This window comes from Aureobasidium subglaciale (genome assembly GCF_000721755.1).
Source record: "Aureobasidium subglaciale EXF-2481 unplaced genomic scaffold scaffold_3, whole genome shotgun sequence".
Classification (NCBI taxonomy): Eukaryota; Fungi; Ascomycota; class Dothideomycetes; order Dothideales; family Saccotheciaceae; genus Aureobasidium; species Aureobasidium subglaciale.
Genome location: NW_013566992.1, coordinates 1,224,094 through 1,239,660, shown reverse-complemented (window position 1 = coordinate 1,239,660; position 15,567 = coordinate 1,224,094). Strand labels below are relative to the sequence as shown.

The 15,567-nt window shown below is 53.0% G+C and overlaps 5 protein-coding genes across 5 annotated transcripts; 3 read left to right on the top strand and 2 right to left on the bottom strand.

Moving 5' to 3' along the window:
• Positions 1–492: 492 nt before the first annotated feature.
• AUEXF2481DRAFT_37146 (uncharacterized protein) lies at positions 493–2,932 on the top strand. The gene is made up of 2 exons (XM_013491452.1): positions 493–1,395; positions 1,446–2,932. The coding sequence occupies exons 1-2, from the start codon at positions 634–636 to the stop codon at positions 2,652–2,654; spliced, it is 1,971 nt and encodes a 656-aa protein (XP_013346906.1). The 5' UTR covers positions 493–633; the 3' UTR covers positions 2,655–2,932.
• Positions 2,933–3,904: 972 nt separating this feature from the next.
• On the top strand, positions 3,905–6,917 carry AUEXF2481DRAFT_2545 (uncharacterized protein; the record flags this gene model as incomplete). Its single annotated transcript, XM_013491237.1, has 8 exons — positions 3,905–3,944; positions 4,013–4,071; positions 4,129–4,935; positions 4,987–5,615; positions 5,669–6,218; positions 6,273–6,513; positions 6,568–6,834; positions 6,889–6,917. The coding sequence occupies 8 exons, from the start codon at positions 3,905–3,907 to the stop codon at positions 6,915–6,917; spliced, it is 2,622 nt and encodes an 873-aa protein (XP_013346691.1).
• Positions 6,918–7,933: 1,016 nt separating this feature from the next.
• Positions 7,934–10,069, bottom strand: AUEXF2481DRAFT_497258 (uncharacterized protein). Its single transcript, XM_013491661.1, has one exon. It carries the CDS (start codon positions 9,764–9,766, stop codon positions 8,228–8,230), a length of 1,539 nt encoding a protein of 512 aa, XP_013347115.1. The 5' UTR covers positions 9,767–10,069; the 3' UTR covers positions 7,934–8,227.
• A 303-nt stretch (positions 10,070–10,372) lies between these two features.
• Positions 10,373–12,175, bottom strand: AUEXF2481DRAFT_2543 (uncharacterized protein; the record flags this gene model as incomplete). The annotated part of the gene is made up of 1 exon (XM_013491236.1): positions 10,373–12,175. The coding sequence occupies one exon, from the start codon at positions 12,173–12,175 to the stop codon at positions 10,373–10,375; it is 1,803 nt and encodes a 600-aa protein (XP_013346690.1).
• A 619-nt stretch (positions 12,176–12,794) lies between these two features.
• On the top strand, positions 12,795–15,010 carry AUEXF2481DRAFT_26976 (uncharacterized protein; the record flags this gene model as incomplete). The annotated part of the gene is made up of 2 exons (XM_013491329.1): positions 12,795–13,149; positions 13,203–15,010. 2 exons carry the CDS (start codon positions 12,795–12,797, stop codon positions 15,008–15,010), a joined length of 2,163 nt encoding a protein of 720 aa, XP_013346783.1.
• Positions 15,011–15,567: the final 557 nt, after the last annotated feature.

Below are 15,567 nucleotides of genomic sequence, written 5' to 3'. Positions count from 1 at the left end.
ATCTAAGCGAGCCGAGGTACAACAAAACACGATGTTGAGTGAAATTTAGTTGATGTGATTTGCATTGGCTGTTTGCGAGGAATGTGGTTTCTGAGAAGAGTGCATGAACGAGATCCCCACGCGTCGAGAGTCGGCAGACGTGTATCTGTCGCACTGCACAATAGGTAGTTTCACAAGCGCGTAGGTATCTAGCCCATTGGAGAGGTCGCGTACTTGTTTGCTGTCACTGAATGAAGGCAGAGTGTCAATCACAAAGTGCAATAACATAGCGTGTACGCCTCTGTTCGCAATAATAACAGCTCGAGGCTAGAACGATGACTTGGACAGAGATTCGGAAGGGTTACTGCATTGAGAAGTACTGCCAAGTTATAGAAAGGCGCAGAACGCTTGAGCTAGACGCGTGCTACATGGGGAAAGTGGCTTGCAGATCTTGGAAGTGACGTTGGTCCCGAAAAGTTGGAGAGCTTCTTGATTTGTACGCGACACGCGCCCCTCCAGCAGAACTTCCTCGTCTCATCGCCAATCTCAAGTCCAACATACTACAGACCATGCAGCGTGCATAATCATCGACATCACTATCGCCCTTCTCCCTGTCACCGTCCATCATTGACCTGTCGCGTGCGCGTACTCGAAATGTCTGGACCCTCGATCCACTTCACGGTCCCTGACCGATCGCTATTCAAGTTCCCACCGGATAACCTCCCTCCTGCCCTTCCTCCTCCGTCTGACGAGGCCACTTGGAAGTCGCCGTTCCCCATCGACTTCGATGTCTTCAACGGCGCCTTGGACTTCAAGGTTCCTCTCACCATCGCGACTACCTATGTCGTCACCGTCTTCTTCGTCAATGCCTACAACAGACGCCAGGGAAACAAGCCATGGTGGATCAGCACAACTCGCGCCTTCAAGGTTGCTGTGGTCTTGCACAATGTCTTCCTGGCCGTCTACTCGGCCGTCACTTTCTACGCCATGTGTCGCGCTATCAACGCCGTTTGGCCTGGACTTGACAACAGCGCTGGTCTGGCTGGTGTCGCAGACTCTCTTTGCAAGATCAACGGCCCCCGCGGTTTGGGCGATGCCGTCTACTACAATGCCACTTCCAACATCTGGCAGACCAAGAACGCTATCATCACCCTGATGCCAGAGGGCACTCCTGATCCCACTGATGTTGGCCGTCTGTGGAACGAGGGTCTTGCCTTCTGGGGCTGGTTCTTCTACCTGTCCAAGTTCTACGAGGTTGTCGACACCGCTATCATCGTTGCTAAGGGCAAGAGGAGCGCAACTCTGCAGACATATCATCACGCGGGCGCCATGTTGTGCATGTGGGCTGGCATCCGTTACATGTCCCCTCCCATCTGGATGTTTGTCTTTATCAACTCGTTCATTCACGCACTGATGGTACGTCATGTCCAACCAAGTTCGACGATACAATGCTAACATCCACGCAGTACACCTACTTCACTCTCTCTGCCATCAACATCCGTGTGCCCAACACCCTGAAGCGTACCCTGACCACCATGCAGATTACTCAGTTCCTCTTCGGCGCATCCTATGCCGCTATCCATTTGTTCGTCAAATACGACATTCCTGTCGCAACTGCATACAGCATCTTCCACCCTATCTCCTCCGTTGCTGCAAAGGCTTCTGCAACTGCTTCGAGCGTCATCTCGGCCGAGACCTACGGTGCTATCCTTCGCCGTATCCTTCTCCGTGCTGCCGGCGATGAGGGTGTTGCCGAGAATGTCCGCGACAAGCAAGGGAACATCATTATGGATGAAGCCAGAGAGGCCGTCCAGAAATACCATGAGGAGACCCGCTACAGGACCGACTACACCACCATCAACTGCCTTGACACCACCGGTCAGAGCTTTGCAGTTTGGTTGAACATTCTCTATCTCTTCCCTCTGACTGTTCTCTTCGTCCGTTTCTTCGTTCGTGCCTACTTGTTCCGCAGCGGCTCAAACAAGTCGAGAACCAAGCGTCACTCTGCCAGCCGCGCTACCAAGGAAGCCGCACATGGAACAAACCGCGAGATCGAGCACGCTGGCAAGGCTGTTGAGAAGAAGCTCAGCAAACTCCCAGAAGAACTCGAGGCTGCCGAGAGGAGAATCGAGAAGCAGCTTGGTCACTTGCCGAAAGATCTCAAGGACATCGAGAAGAAACTCGAGAAGAAGCTGGGAACCGCTTCCAAGAATTTCGAGGACATGGTCAAGAAAGATCTGCAAGCCCTTAAGGAAGGCAGACTCCCCGGCTCCAACAAAACTGTCAGCGAGGGTGTCGAGAGCGTCGAGCGCAAGATCACACCCAACAAGAAGGATAGCCAGCAGATTAAGGAAGACGCTGCAGAGAACCTCGATGAGCTGAAGCAGAGAGTGAAGCAGGAGCCTACTGGCAACACCGAATTTGCCAAAGACAATGCTCCTGAATCACCCAGTGCAGCAGCTTCACCTAGCAAGAAGCAAAAGAAGAGAAAGAACAAGAAGAACAAGAACAAGCAAGCTCAAAATGGCGCCGACAATGTCGACGATCACACTGATGCCGCTGATTCTGGTTCTGACCACGAGCATACTGAGCCCGAGAACTACGCTGCTGCGTTGAAGGAGGACTTGCACGAGGGAGAAACTCAGGATCTCAAGTCAGAGACGGACGAGAATTAGAAAGGACCTTGGACGTTAGTAGTGTCAAAAGAGGTAAAACAGATAAACAATGCGATTACCAGATGGAGCGCCAAAACAGAACCTGGTGCAGCTTGGGAATGCGGTCGATGAAGGATAGACAGAAATTATGGACAAGTGGACATTTTTAGTTAGCTGGTGCGGCCGACTGTAACTATAACCATCACTACATTCGCAGATTAGCAATGAAGCAACGAACAATCATTACAAGTATCGCATTGCCACGCAGAGATGAGTTTGCGACTATTGCCAAGGACTTGAAGACAATCACTTAGTATAATAGCATATACGAGATGTCTCTGAGGAGTTCGCTATCCTGTGCCTTTCGAAGTGTCCATTGCCCGGTCGACAGAAAGTGGCTGAGACGGACATGGGACTATCGCCAAACTTACTCGGAGCCCCACAGTAGAAAAGAAAAATTGTTGCATCGTGCAATACTAGAAAGCATGCTAGCTACCTACGTGAACACCAAGCAGCAGAGGCCCGAGTGATGGCATTTGGTAATGATGGTGGTGGCTCTGAGGGCGGACCACTATTTACATGGTCAGTGCTAGTGTTTACATCGAGCCCTGCTATGAGGGGTTTGCCCAGTGACGACCTCAGTTGGATGAGATCTTTCAGAAACAAGTGTGTACAGAGACCCTGTATAGTGATGACTACACGTTTTGGATACGGCAACTTTTTGAGATAATTCATTGTATTTAATCATGTGCAAGTCGATTAAATGTCTCGGTGGAAAGAGGTGAAGCTGTCATTGTGGTTTCCTTCGTTTTTCTCTTGGCTTTCTCGGTGACGACAGCGTTCCTTTCAATTCTACGAAAGGTGCGAGTTGGGCGTGACTGAGCAACAAAAAGGCGTGGAAAGAATGGATGTTAAGCTGAGACGATTCGAAGATGATCAAGTGCTTGTATATAGAGTATTGTGGTGTGAAACAAGGAATACAAAGAAGGACTGGAATGTAGTCCTGGCAGGGCAGTCCTGGTGAATAGAGTGAAGACACTTTGAAAGCGGGCTGTTCGTCGTGTCCCAGGGTCCCACTTGCACCTGCCGGCGATTTTCATTCCGACCGTGAACCAGGAAAAGCAGCTCCCCTTAAACATCGCTTCCTCCACCACGACCTTCAAACTACACACTCCTTCCTTTTCTATCCCGACGCTCTTGTAGTCAGGCCAGGTCAGCCTGTTTAATTCTTTCCCTTACACGCCTCTTACTTGTCACGAATTGCGCAAATCATGGATGCCTCAGCGTTGCTTTCGGCGACTCTGTCGCCTGGTACGTCCATTCCTCCACTGCGCCCTCTGTGGTCCACATGCGCCGGACAAGATGCTGACGGTCAACAGATACCAGCACCAGAACTGCTGCTGAAGCGCAGCTCAACCAGGCCGCAGAGGCCAACTTCGTACGTACATGACAGTCTTTTCACATCACTGGCACGTGCTGACAATCGGATGGCCAGTCCGGATACCTCACACATCTCTCGCAAGAACTCGCAAACGAGCAAGCACAACCTCAAGTGCGCATTGCCGCTGGTCTTGCACTGAAAAACGCCTTCTCCGCCCGTGAATACACCCGCCTACGCGAAGTACAGCAACGGTGGATCAACAATGTCGACTCGAACGTCAAGCAGTCAATCAAGGGCCTCGCCCTCCAAACACTAAAGTCCAACGACGGCAGATCAGGACAGTCAGCAGCCCAGTTCATCGCCTCAATCGCCGCCATCGAGATTCCCCGCGAGCAATGGCCCGAGCTCATGCCCACCCTGGTGCAGAACGTTGGCGAGGGCGGCGACCACCAGAAGCAGGCATCGCTCACCACCATCGGCTTCATCTGCGAAGCCGAGGACCAGGACCTCAGGGATAGTCTCTCTCAACACTCAAATGCCATTCTGACCGCCGTCGTTCAGGGTGCAAGAAAGGAGGAGCCTAACGCCGATGTCAGAAATGCCGCCATCACCGCGCTTGGAGACTCGCTCGAGTTTGTCCGCACAAACTTCGATAACGAGGGCGAGCGCAACTACATCATGCAAGTCGTCTGCGAGGCCACTCAGGCAGACGACAACCGCATCCAGCAGGGCGCCTACGGATGTTTGAACAGAATCATGGGTCTCTACTACGACAAGATGCGTTTCTACATGGAGAAGGCTCTGTTCGGCCTGACCATTCAAGGCATGAAGAACGATGAGGAGGATGTAGCCAAGCTCGCTGTCGAGTTCTGGTGCACTGTCTGTGAAGAGGAAATCTCTATTGAAGACGACAACTCTCAGGTACGCATGCCACGTGGATGGTGGTGAAGATCGAAGCTAACGACTAGACAGGCGACCGCCGAGGGCTCTACCGAGATGCGCGAGTACTTCAACTTTGCCCGCATCGCTACCCCCGAGGTTGTGCCCGTTCTGCTCGAGCTGCTCGCCAAGCAGGATGAGGATGCTGCTGACGATGAGTACAACATCTCTCGTGCTGCTTACCAATGTCTACAGCTCTGGGCCCAGACTGTCGGTGGTGTTATTGTCACCGCCGTCCTTCAGTTCGTCGAGAAGCACCTCCGCTCCGAGGACTGGCACTACAGAGATGCCGCCGTCTCAGCCTTTGGTGCCATCATGGAGGGCCCCGACGAGAGTGTCCTTAGCCCTCTAATTAAGCAGGCTCTGCCCGTCATGATTGGCATGATGGAAGACCCCGTCATCCAGGTTAGAGACTCTGTTGCTTACGCTCTTGGCCGTATCTGCGAGACTTGCTCCGACTCGATCGACCCCGCCACACATCTGCAGCCCTTGATCAGCTCGCTGTTCAACGGCTTGTCCAGTCACCCCAAGATGGCTTCATCGTGCTGTTGGGCTTTGATGAACCTTGCCGACCGCTTCGCCGGAGAGCCCGGCTGCCAGGAGAATGCTCTGTCTGCTCACTTCCAGAACAGTGTCACCCACCTCTTGCAGGTCACCGAGAGGTATGCATGTTAAATATTCCGCCGCTCTTGTATCATACTGACTTGCCGTGTAGAACCGATGCCGACCACCAGCTTCGCACCGCCGCTTACGAGGTCCTCAACGCCTTCGTCACAAACTCCGCCAACGACTCCCTCCCCGTCGTCGGTCACCTTACCAATGTCATCCTCGAGCGTCTTGAGAGCACCATTCCTATGAGCCAACAGGTCGTCAGCGTCGAAGACAAGCTTATGCTTGAGGAGATGCAGACCAGCTTGACCAGTGTTGTCATTGCCATCATTCAGCGTCTCGAGACCGAGATCAAGCCTCAGGCCGACCGCATCATGCAGCTTATGCTTCAACTCCTCAACACCGTTGGCCCCAAGTCTTCGGTTCCTGACACCATCTTCGCTGCTGTTGGTGCTCTCGCCAGCGCTGTCGAGGAAGACTTTGCCAAGTACATGGAGGCCTTCGCTCCCTTCCTTTACACTGCCCTTGCCAACCAGGAAGAGCCTGCCATCTGCGCAATGGCTATCGGTCTTGTCAGCGACATCTCGCGTGCCTTGAATGAGAAGATTCAGCCGTACTGTGACGCCCTGATGAATAACCTTCTCAACGACCTTCGCGTAAGTCTAGCGAATCATCCGGATTTCCATCACATTTCTGACGAATTTTGACAGAGCTCGACGCTCGGTAACCAATTCAAGCCCGCCATCCTCCAGTGCTTCGGTGATATTGCTCAAGCAATTGGCGGTGCCTTCGAGACCTACCTTTCGGTCGTCGCCCAGGTCTTGCAGCAGGCCGCTTCCATCTCCGTACCCGACACCTCTTTCGAGATGCTCGAGTACGTTGTCACTCTTCGTGAAGGCATTATGGATGCCTGGTCTGGTGCATTCATGGCTATGAGAACCGGTGGCAAGAGTGAGTTCAAGCGATATAATTTCGATTCTACACACGACGCTAACCAATTGACAGGCCAACTCTTGGCTCCCTACGTCGAGTCGGTCTTTAGCCTTCTCCAGACCATCTTCCAGGACCCCAACCGCTCCGAGGCTCTGCTTCGCACCAGCATGGGTGTCATCGGTGACTTATCTGAGACATTCCCTAACGGCGAATACAGTCAGCTGTTCAGCCACCAATGGGTGACCAACATGGCCCGTGAAGTTCGTGCCAACAAGGAGTATTCTCAGCGTACTCAGGACACCGCCCGCTGGGCTCGCGAGCAAATCAAGCGCCAATCCGGTAAGTCATAGTCTATGCACTGGCAACTCTACCAGTTTCTAATTTCATCCCTAGCTGCCGCTGCCAATGTCCAGATGTCTTAGGAAGTCGACCCAAAAATCGACCAGACTCTAGACACATCACTGCTCGGAAGACACCTTCCGAGTATTGGGAGAATCCTCTACATCAGCACCTCCTATCAAAGCTCGGCGCGGACGCGACGAGTAGAGCATCAAGGATCGGATCCTACTCCCTCAAGCTCTACGCCTGACTTCGTATGAAGCGGGCATAAGCAACACTTCAGACAACTGCACAGCAGAATAGGGGCCACGTTTAGGTTGCAGCAGCAGAGTCAGAGGAAGGATTACGAAGAAGCTTCGGAGAGAGCTGCACCGGGTGCAAAGTGCCTATCAAAACGAGAACGTATGCCTTACGCACACCAATTCCCCCCCCAAATATCCTACAACACCATACACCGACCCATGACACCATACCCCATACCCACTCATCCAATCCCAATATCCATCACCCCATCACGTACCCCTATCCAATGAAAGAGAGACTTTATGTATACGCACAATCATGTAAGGGAGGACTAGACTTAAAAACGCCACATTCGCCGAGAGAGGAGTGTCAAGGCCAACTTTGCTGTGAGCTAGTACCTAGATCCCATATCCCATTCGAAAATCACGATACCCCCATTCATCATGTCATGAATACTTTTCTTGATCTTTGTGTGATTGTATACTATGCACGAAGTAGCTCTGATGGGAATTGCTCGTCACCATCTTCTGATTTACCTATCGCAGCAAGCGATGAATATTGAAAGGAAGTCCTGATCAAGCAAGAGGAATAAACACCCGACATGGAAAGAGCAAGGGCCCGAACTGAACAAAAGAGGAAAGAAAAAAAAAAGACACGATGAGAGCGAGGAAAAGAGAAAGGCCAGAATCCAAAGCTCAGAAACAAATACCTCGTCACAATCCGACATACAAGAGGAAGGAGCGAGCAATCAGAAAGAAGCAGAAAGATTGCAGGATCGAACCCAAAGTATGGCAAAAATGAAAAAGAAGTGGAAAGGGTTTTTGCTTTTCAGAGGGTTTGCTTTTCAGAGGTTTTGCTTTTCAGAGATCAAGGGGAAGTGTACGATCGAACAGTAGATCAGGATGCTTGGAACTGTACGTGGGAATAATTCGACCTATTCCCTGCTGGGTTTAAAAACGCCAGAAAGTGCTATGAAACGATATAGGCGACCAAGAAGAAAAGAAAAAGACCGAGATGCTTGCCTGAAATCCAAATGATTGCTCAAATGCGAGAGCCCAACGCCGAACGCAGAAAGACGACGAAGAGAAATATGTATGAAGAGAAGTAGAGAAGGTAGGGTGAAGAGACAACAGACAAGTCGAGCTTGACCTCACTGCCTGCTCGATCTCGGATCATCAGCCTGCACCCTCTTCCAATCCCTCACCTCCTTTGTACCAATACTACCACCACCTCCCTCTCCTCTTCGCTCCCACCCACCAAGTCTCACAACAACAGCAGTAGCGTTATCGGACCTGATACCAGCAACCTCTGTAGCGAATGTCGCCAACTCCTTGGACGCAGATTCAGGTGTCTTTGCCTCCTTGACAATGTCCACGATTTCCTGATCCTCCAGCGATCCCGTCACGCCGTCAGAGACGAGGACCAAGAAGCTGTATTCACCTGGCTCCACGTGTGTAGTGCGGATCTCGGGTTCTGCGGACACACCGATGCGTTTGGAACTTATGTCACCGAAAGAGCGTGTATTGGCGAGACCGAGGATGCGTTCTTCGCCGAAACTATCGGTTACGAAAGTTGCGGCGAAGCGGCGGAGACGTGTTGCTTCGACTGGGGTGGAAGGGTGGTGGTTTGTGGTCAAGGGTACTGCTTTGCCATCGCTGACACGGCAGAGGAGGATACGAGTGTCACCGCAGTGGGCTGTCACGATTGTGGAGGGCGATGCTGGATTCCAGAAGGGGGTAGGGGTGGGTGTGGAGATGAGGGCGATCGAAGCGGTAGAGCCGCCCTGGAAGCGCGTTTGTCCGCCAATAGGACGTTTTAACTTGTTGGACAGGTTTTGTGAAGCCGGTCTTGAGGGAGATGAGAGAATGTCGTTGTCGTTGAGTGGTCTGTCGCTCAAGACTGGATCATCGGTGGAGGAAGGGAGGGAGGGTGTGTGCTTGGAAGCCTGGGCTGCAGTAAAGTCCATGTCGGCATTGAGGAAAGCATACATCAGTGTAGCCTGGATAGAATTGACGGCAGTGGGCTGCTCATCTGTGCTCGCCGTCGGCTTGTGAATGCTAAAGTATTGCGGACGGAAACGACGAAAGTAGCCGCCGACGGTCTCTTTCCAGGCATTGACCAGACTGCGCTGCAGATCAATGACGTCCTCGTGTCCAGCATCGCTCTCTTGTGTCTCTTGCAGACTACTCTGCATGTGGAACTTGGTAGCCGACTCTTCCAGATAGGTATGCAGTCGATCTCTCAAGAACTCTGCGCATTGTGCACCGCCGTGACCGTCAAAGACACCAAAGTAGAAGACCTGGGGGTCGCCGCTCTCGCTAGCAGCACCATTCTCCTGCAACAGCTTATTTGCGCGGGTCAAGCTCGCGGGCTGGCGTTTGGCAAAGGCAGGTATCTCGATAGTGCCGGCTTGATGCGTGTCTTCGTTGTGAGGACGACCGCCTCGTAGGCAAGTCGCTCCATAGTGATGTTTCGCCGACTTGAGCGGGATTCTCACGACAGTCGTGTCGCGTCGGGCAGGCGACAAGATGGCGGGCTGTCTGCCGGACGACTTGTCGTGAGGGGCGGCGACATCTCGCGGAAGCTTATGGTTGGAGTCCGGGTGTAGTGAGGATTGCGGCAGGTGCGTGACAAAGTAGTCGTGGAAGCAGCGTCGCCATGACCGTGTCGGGAATGAACATGGTCTCATACTGTCATGGCAAGCCTCTCGGGAAACCCTCACGACATGGTGGATGGTCAGGGACGCAGAGTAGGACGAGGCTCGGCTCCGGACAATCGACTTTTTGCCAGCACTTTGCAAACGCGGGCACAAGCAGCGGAGAAATGGAGCTGCCCCAGCATCATCATCTTCCACTTCCGAAACAACGTCAGAGATGGGAAAGCAAAAACGCCAAGATCATGGAGATTCATCAAGAATCCTGCATACCGACCCGCCAGTTCGGTACAACAAATCAACATCATCTCGGTGCCTTAGCCTGTCCATCGAGTCATACACACGAACCACTTTCTAGTCGTGGCAAGAAAAGGCAAGATGAAGATGAAAACAGACCTAAAGTCATTCAATTAAAACATGAATCGCCAACTGACAGACTAGTACGGCAATAAACACAACTCTAGAACAATTCCCCAAACTCCCAAAATGATTCCAGTCGTCTTTTGATGCCCCGAGTATGAAGATATAAGAGATGAGGATGTGGGCTCGATGCGTATCCAAAACTTACTCTGACCTTTTATTCCTACGAGTAAGAAAAAGGAAGAAGGTCATGATCTTGTCATGTTCAACACAACAGACAGCTTATCTGATGGTGGTGGTCTTGGTGAGGGATGCCTTGGCCGAAGCAGCGCCCGATGCACCAGCTGAAGAGGCACCGGCCTTCTTCTCGAAGACCTTCCAGAACTTGAGCGACTCGTCGGCAGCAGCAGTGGCGAGCATCTGACCGTCAGGAGACAGGCAAGAGTGCAGGACACGGGATTCGTGAGCAGGAATTTCGACATTCTTGACAAGGGTGGGGTAAGACCAGATGCTCAGAGAGTTGTCGGGGAAGCCAGAAGAGCTGACGAGCTCCTTGTACGAGGTGCTCCACTTGAGGGAGGTGACCTGGCTGCCAGTGTCGATGCTGTTGGTACGAGCACCAGAGGTAGTGTTCCAGAAGTGGATCATACGATCGTGGGAGCCACCACCGGTGGCGAGGAGGTTGGATTGCCAAGGGCACCAGGCAAGGGCCTTGACAGCGGCCTTGTGGTTGGTCTTCTGGAACTTGGGAGCGTTGAGGGAACGAGCATCCCAGATGCTGACAAGGTTGTCGTTGCCGCCAGTAGCGAGCTGAGCACCATCAGGGCGCCATTCGAGACCGCAGACCTCACCAGTGTGGGAGACGAGCTCAGCAACCTTGTGCTGGGCGATGCGGACATCGTGGTTGTAGACGAGACCAGAACGGGCACCGGTGGAGAGAAGGTGCTTGTTCCAGCCCATGACGCCAACGCGAGTGTCGTGGCCGAACATGCTGCGGAGCTTGGAGCCCTCTTCGACGTCCCAGATCTGGACCTCACCCGTGCCGAGACCAGCAGCGACATAGGCACCATCTTGACTCCACTTGACAGACGAGATGTAGGTATCGGCAGGGCACTCGAGAAGAGAGTTGACCTCACCGGACTCGGCGGACCAAACGTAAACGGAACGCTCAAGGCCAATGGCGACCTGATTGCCAGACGACCAGTCAAGAAGGTTGAGGTAGTAGTCATCGACAAGGCCAGGAGCGTCAAGAACGCGCTCAGGGGCGGTCGCGACACGACGACGGAACTGAGTGGCGGAGGCTGCGGGCTTGAGAGGACGGTTGTACTGCGAGCGCAGGTCGATGGGTCTGGAAGACTCGGGAGCGGCGGGCTTGAAGGCAAGGATTCTCTGACCAAGTGAGATGTCGCAGGCCTTGGCGATCTCGTCCTGGTAGGCGGCAGTCTTGGGCGAAGGCTTGTTGTAGCTCTTCTCCTCTTCGTCGTCATCGAGGTTCAAGCCATCGAGACCGAGGGCAGCATCAATCTCATCATCGTGGGTCGAGCGTCTTCCGAGATCAAAGGCAGAAGAAGCAGAGGCAGCGCCAGCGAGGACAGACTCGGTGGAAGACTTTGAACGAGAGTGCTCTTTCTTCTCGATCTTGTTGACACCAGAGTTGGTAATGGCATCCGAGTTGGTGCGGCTGGGGATGAAGCGGTCGGCGGAGGTGTAGCTGATCTTGGTCTTGCCAGTCTTGACAGTCTTGAGGTTGCGAGTTCTTGAAGGAGTGGCCTTGCTGGAGGTTGCAAGACCGGTACCGGTCAAGTTCCAGTCGCTGACACCGAGTTCAAGACGGCGAGGAGAGTTGTTTGAGACGTGTCTGGCGATGTTTGACTTTGGCGAATCACGAACATTGGTCTTTGAGATGGAGCGCGAGAAGCGGGGGAAGAGGTTGCCACGGTGGATCGACTCTGAGTTGTCGAGAACAATGTTGTGCTGCTTGGGAGTCTGAGGTGAAGGGGTCAAGGGGGCGCGGCCACCGGCGAAACGGGTAGAGAAGAGACCATCACGACGCTTGATGGGCGTCATGACCGAAGGGCTAGCCATATCTGCCGCGAAGTATGTGAGGTTGCTGTTAATGTGGATGTGGTGCTGTCTGCATAAGCCGTTAGATAAGAGATAGACGCGTGATGGTGTGGGGGGGTGAGTCGCGTACAGATGTCTCAATTAAGAGCTCCGTTAGTATGTTTGCAGATACCTTGCAGTCGTCGTGGATGGTGGGGAGGTAAGAGGAGAATAAGAGGCGCTTCTCAGGAAGCTTGGAGATGCTGGTAATGCTGTTTTTGGGTTTGTGGTTTGAGGTGAGAAGTGTCGAGGATGGTCGAGGGAGAGCTGCCCTTTATGGCTGTCTGCTTACAAGTGCAAACAAAGTTGGCACAGCAACGACGGGGGCTGGGCGTCGTCACGAAGGCCCGGCCGGCGTTAAAGGCGAGACGGCCGACGACGCGAAGTTTGCTCGTTGCAGGGACGACGACAGACTAAATTTACCCAAGTCTGTTCACCCAATCTACCATAGGGGATCCGCGTCTGGCACGTCACTTGCGGCAAGACAGGCCTTGTGCTGTGCATAGTCTCCTCTGAACACAACTGCTTTGTGCCGGTCGCAGAAGCATTCGGAAGCTAGTAGCGAAGGCCGAACAACGAGAATGCGATAGTCGACGACGATATGGCTTCTTCACACTCGAATCTCTCGGCTGCTTCGTTGCCGCCTTCGTCGCGTTTGTCTACCGGTTCCAACAACACCTATGTCATGTCTACCTCTCCCAGATCAAGCCGTACCTACTCGTCGCGTCGCCGCAACCACGACACATACATGCCTACTATCATGACCACTGTGGGCCAGAGGCCTGCGTGTCTTGTAAATGCTTCCGTTACATATGTCGGCAATGACCAGATCTACGCTTTCGGCGGCTTCGACCAATACACGGACGAAGTCTACAATCACGTTCTCAGACTGGATCTGCAGGCCAAGCAATGGAGTCTGGTCGACAACTACGGTGACATTCCTGGCGTGCGTATGGGTGAGTGCAGTACCCTGTCCGACATCCCTTGCTTGTACTGATGCCCGAAACAGGTCACACTGCTTGTCTCTGGCAGAACGAGAAACTCCTTGTATTCGGTGGAGAAAACGAACACCGCTCCCACCTTGCCGACGTTATCATCTTTGACCTCAAAACTGCCCACTGGACCTCACCCGAAGTCCAAGGTGTTCCCCCGCGTGGAAGAGCAAGACACTCAGCTGTCATTCACGAAGACAAACTTTTTGTCAGTGGTGGCATGACTGGCCAGGATAATGCTGTACTTGATGATATTTGCTATCTTGACCTCAAAACCTGGACATGGTCGCGACCCTGGAAGTTTGTACCCAGATACGACCATTCAACATGGATCTGGCGCGACAGGCTCTGGGTGTCGGGAGGCATGACCGAGGACATGGAGCGTACGAGCGACATCTGGTGGCTCGACTTGAAGGGCATCCCTGCTTTTGAAGGCGCTGCCCCCGGTGATGACATGTCTAGATCATCCATGTACTCCTCTACGTCAATCGCTACACAGGCAGGCCCCACTGGAGCCTACGCTGCAAATTCAAGCAGCGTGCAGGTAAATCCCGGCTACATGGTCCAGCGTAACCCGCCCATTGCGCCAGGCTCCATCTCTTCTCTCCGTTTCATCTCAAACCCCAACCTTCCCGTACAGAATGTAGGATATCATTTCCATGTTTTCTCTTCCGCCTGCTTGCTCGACTTTGTCACGCCAGCAACACTCATGTCCGCATCTGAGACAAGCCTGTCAGCCTTTGACTTGGACTCTCTGCGTTGGCAAAAGCTAGCTGACGGAAAGGACATATTCAACCCAAACTACCGCTGGCATTACTGCTGTCTCGATTCGGACGGCACGCATGCTTGGTTGCTTGGATGCCCGAACTCGCTTCCCAGGAACGCACCCGATGCCGAGGAATATCTCAGTGATGTACTTCACCTCGACCTCAGAAAACTTGGCCTCCTAGGCAACAAGCTCACTCTGGAGTCCAGATCCATCCAGGAGACCCCGACTTCCGATAACCGGCTCTCTTCGCACCTCTCTGCTATTGGCGCTGATCTCGCCCGCACGTTTGATGTGCCTTCGGAGCAGGGCTCTGGTGCCGATTTCATCATCACAGCTAACCCAGACGACGACTACGACCAGGACTATGACGGAGAAAGTGTGAGATCACAGGAGAAGCCAGCAAATGCGTCTCAGCCCATCCACGTCCATCGCTTCATCCTTTCAGCACGTTGGCCACACTTTGCTCGTCTCTACAGTGCTCAGATGTCGGAGTTTCACACGAAGAAGATGCACATACCTGAGCCGTATGCTGCAGTGCGCGCCTTCCTCTATTACCTCTACACTGACTCTATCGCCCCATCATCCGTCACGTACTCTGCTTCACCATCACCCAGTCTCGAAGACGTGGCAGGCATGCTTGTCATGAGCAACATCTATGACATGCCTCGCCTACACCACCTTTGTGTCGCAAGATTGGTTCGCGAGCTCGACATCCAACACGCTGCTCTCATATTTGATTGCGCAAGCGTTGCTCAAGAATCTTGGCTCAAGCGTCGGGCAGCCAGCTTCTGCATGACTCACTGGGGTCGCGTTGTACGTACTGAGGGCTTCCGACGACTGTCGCGCGCTGCCATGCTTGAGCTCTGTGAGGAAGTGGATGCAGAAGGCCGCGTTGTCGGTGGAGATGAGCTTGAAGCTGTCGGCGCACTCGGAGGCGCAAGGCTCAGCACTCTCAGCAATTGGCCTGAAGGCAGAAAGCGAAGAATGAACTCAGAGAGCGGTTTGATGGAAGAAGTCGCTGACGAAGATGACGAAGAAGGTATGGAGGTTAATTAGTTGGTGAAACTCGCTCTTGATTCAGATTGAGCTATGATTCGCGATGGACATTTCTATCCAAGCATGTACATATTTGGGGCATCGGTTAAAGGCGTTTGCTGGCCACAAGCTTGCTTTGGGGCACTAGGGAGGGACAGATGCAGTATATATCGGATCAAGGCATCACAGCATTATATCAAATGTAGGATCGGTTTAGCTCTTGCGGTCGTGTCGATATGAGATTCTTGTCGGGCAATTGATGAGTTGGTGAGTGAGCCTCAGGAAGAATGCACGACGCATGACAGGTCTAGAAGTGGATCTCAACGGCTGGCCACGGAACGAACCCATCTCGTGACCATCTCACCGCACCACAAGACTGTGATGACTATCTGGAGAATGAGGAAAAGATATTCTTGGCATGAATCATCTATCTCTCAGGCAGATACTCCTGAGCCAGGGGTCTGAAGTCGGTAGAAGTTGAATCGTGTCTGTAAACAAAATGCGCGTGTTTATGCGTCGATCATTGACGTGTCTCATAACTCTCGCAGTTCGATTGCAGTTACCGAGACGCGTGTACT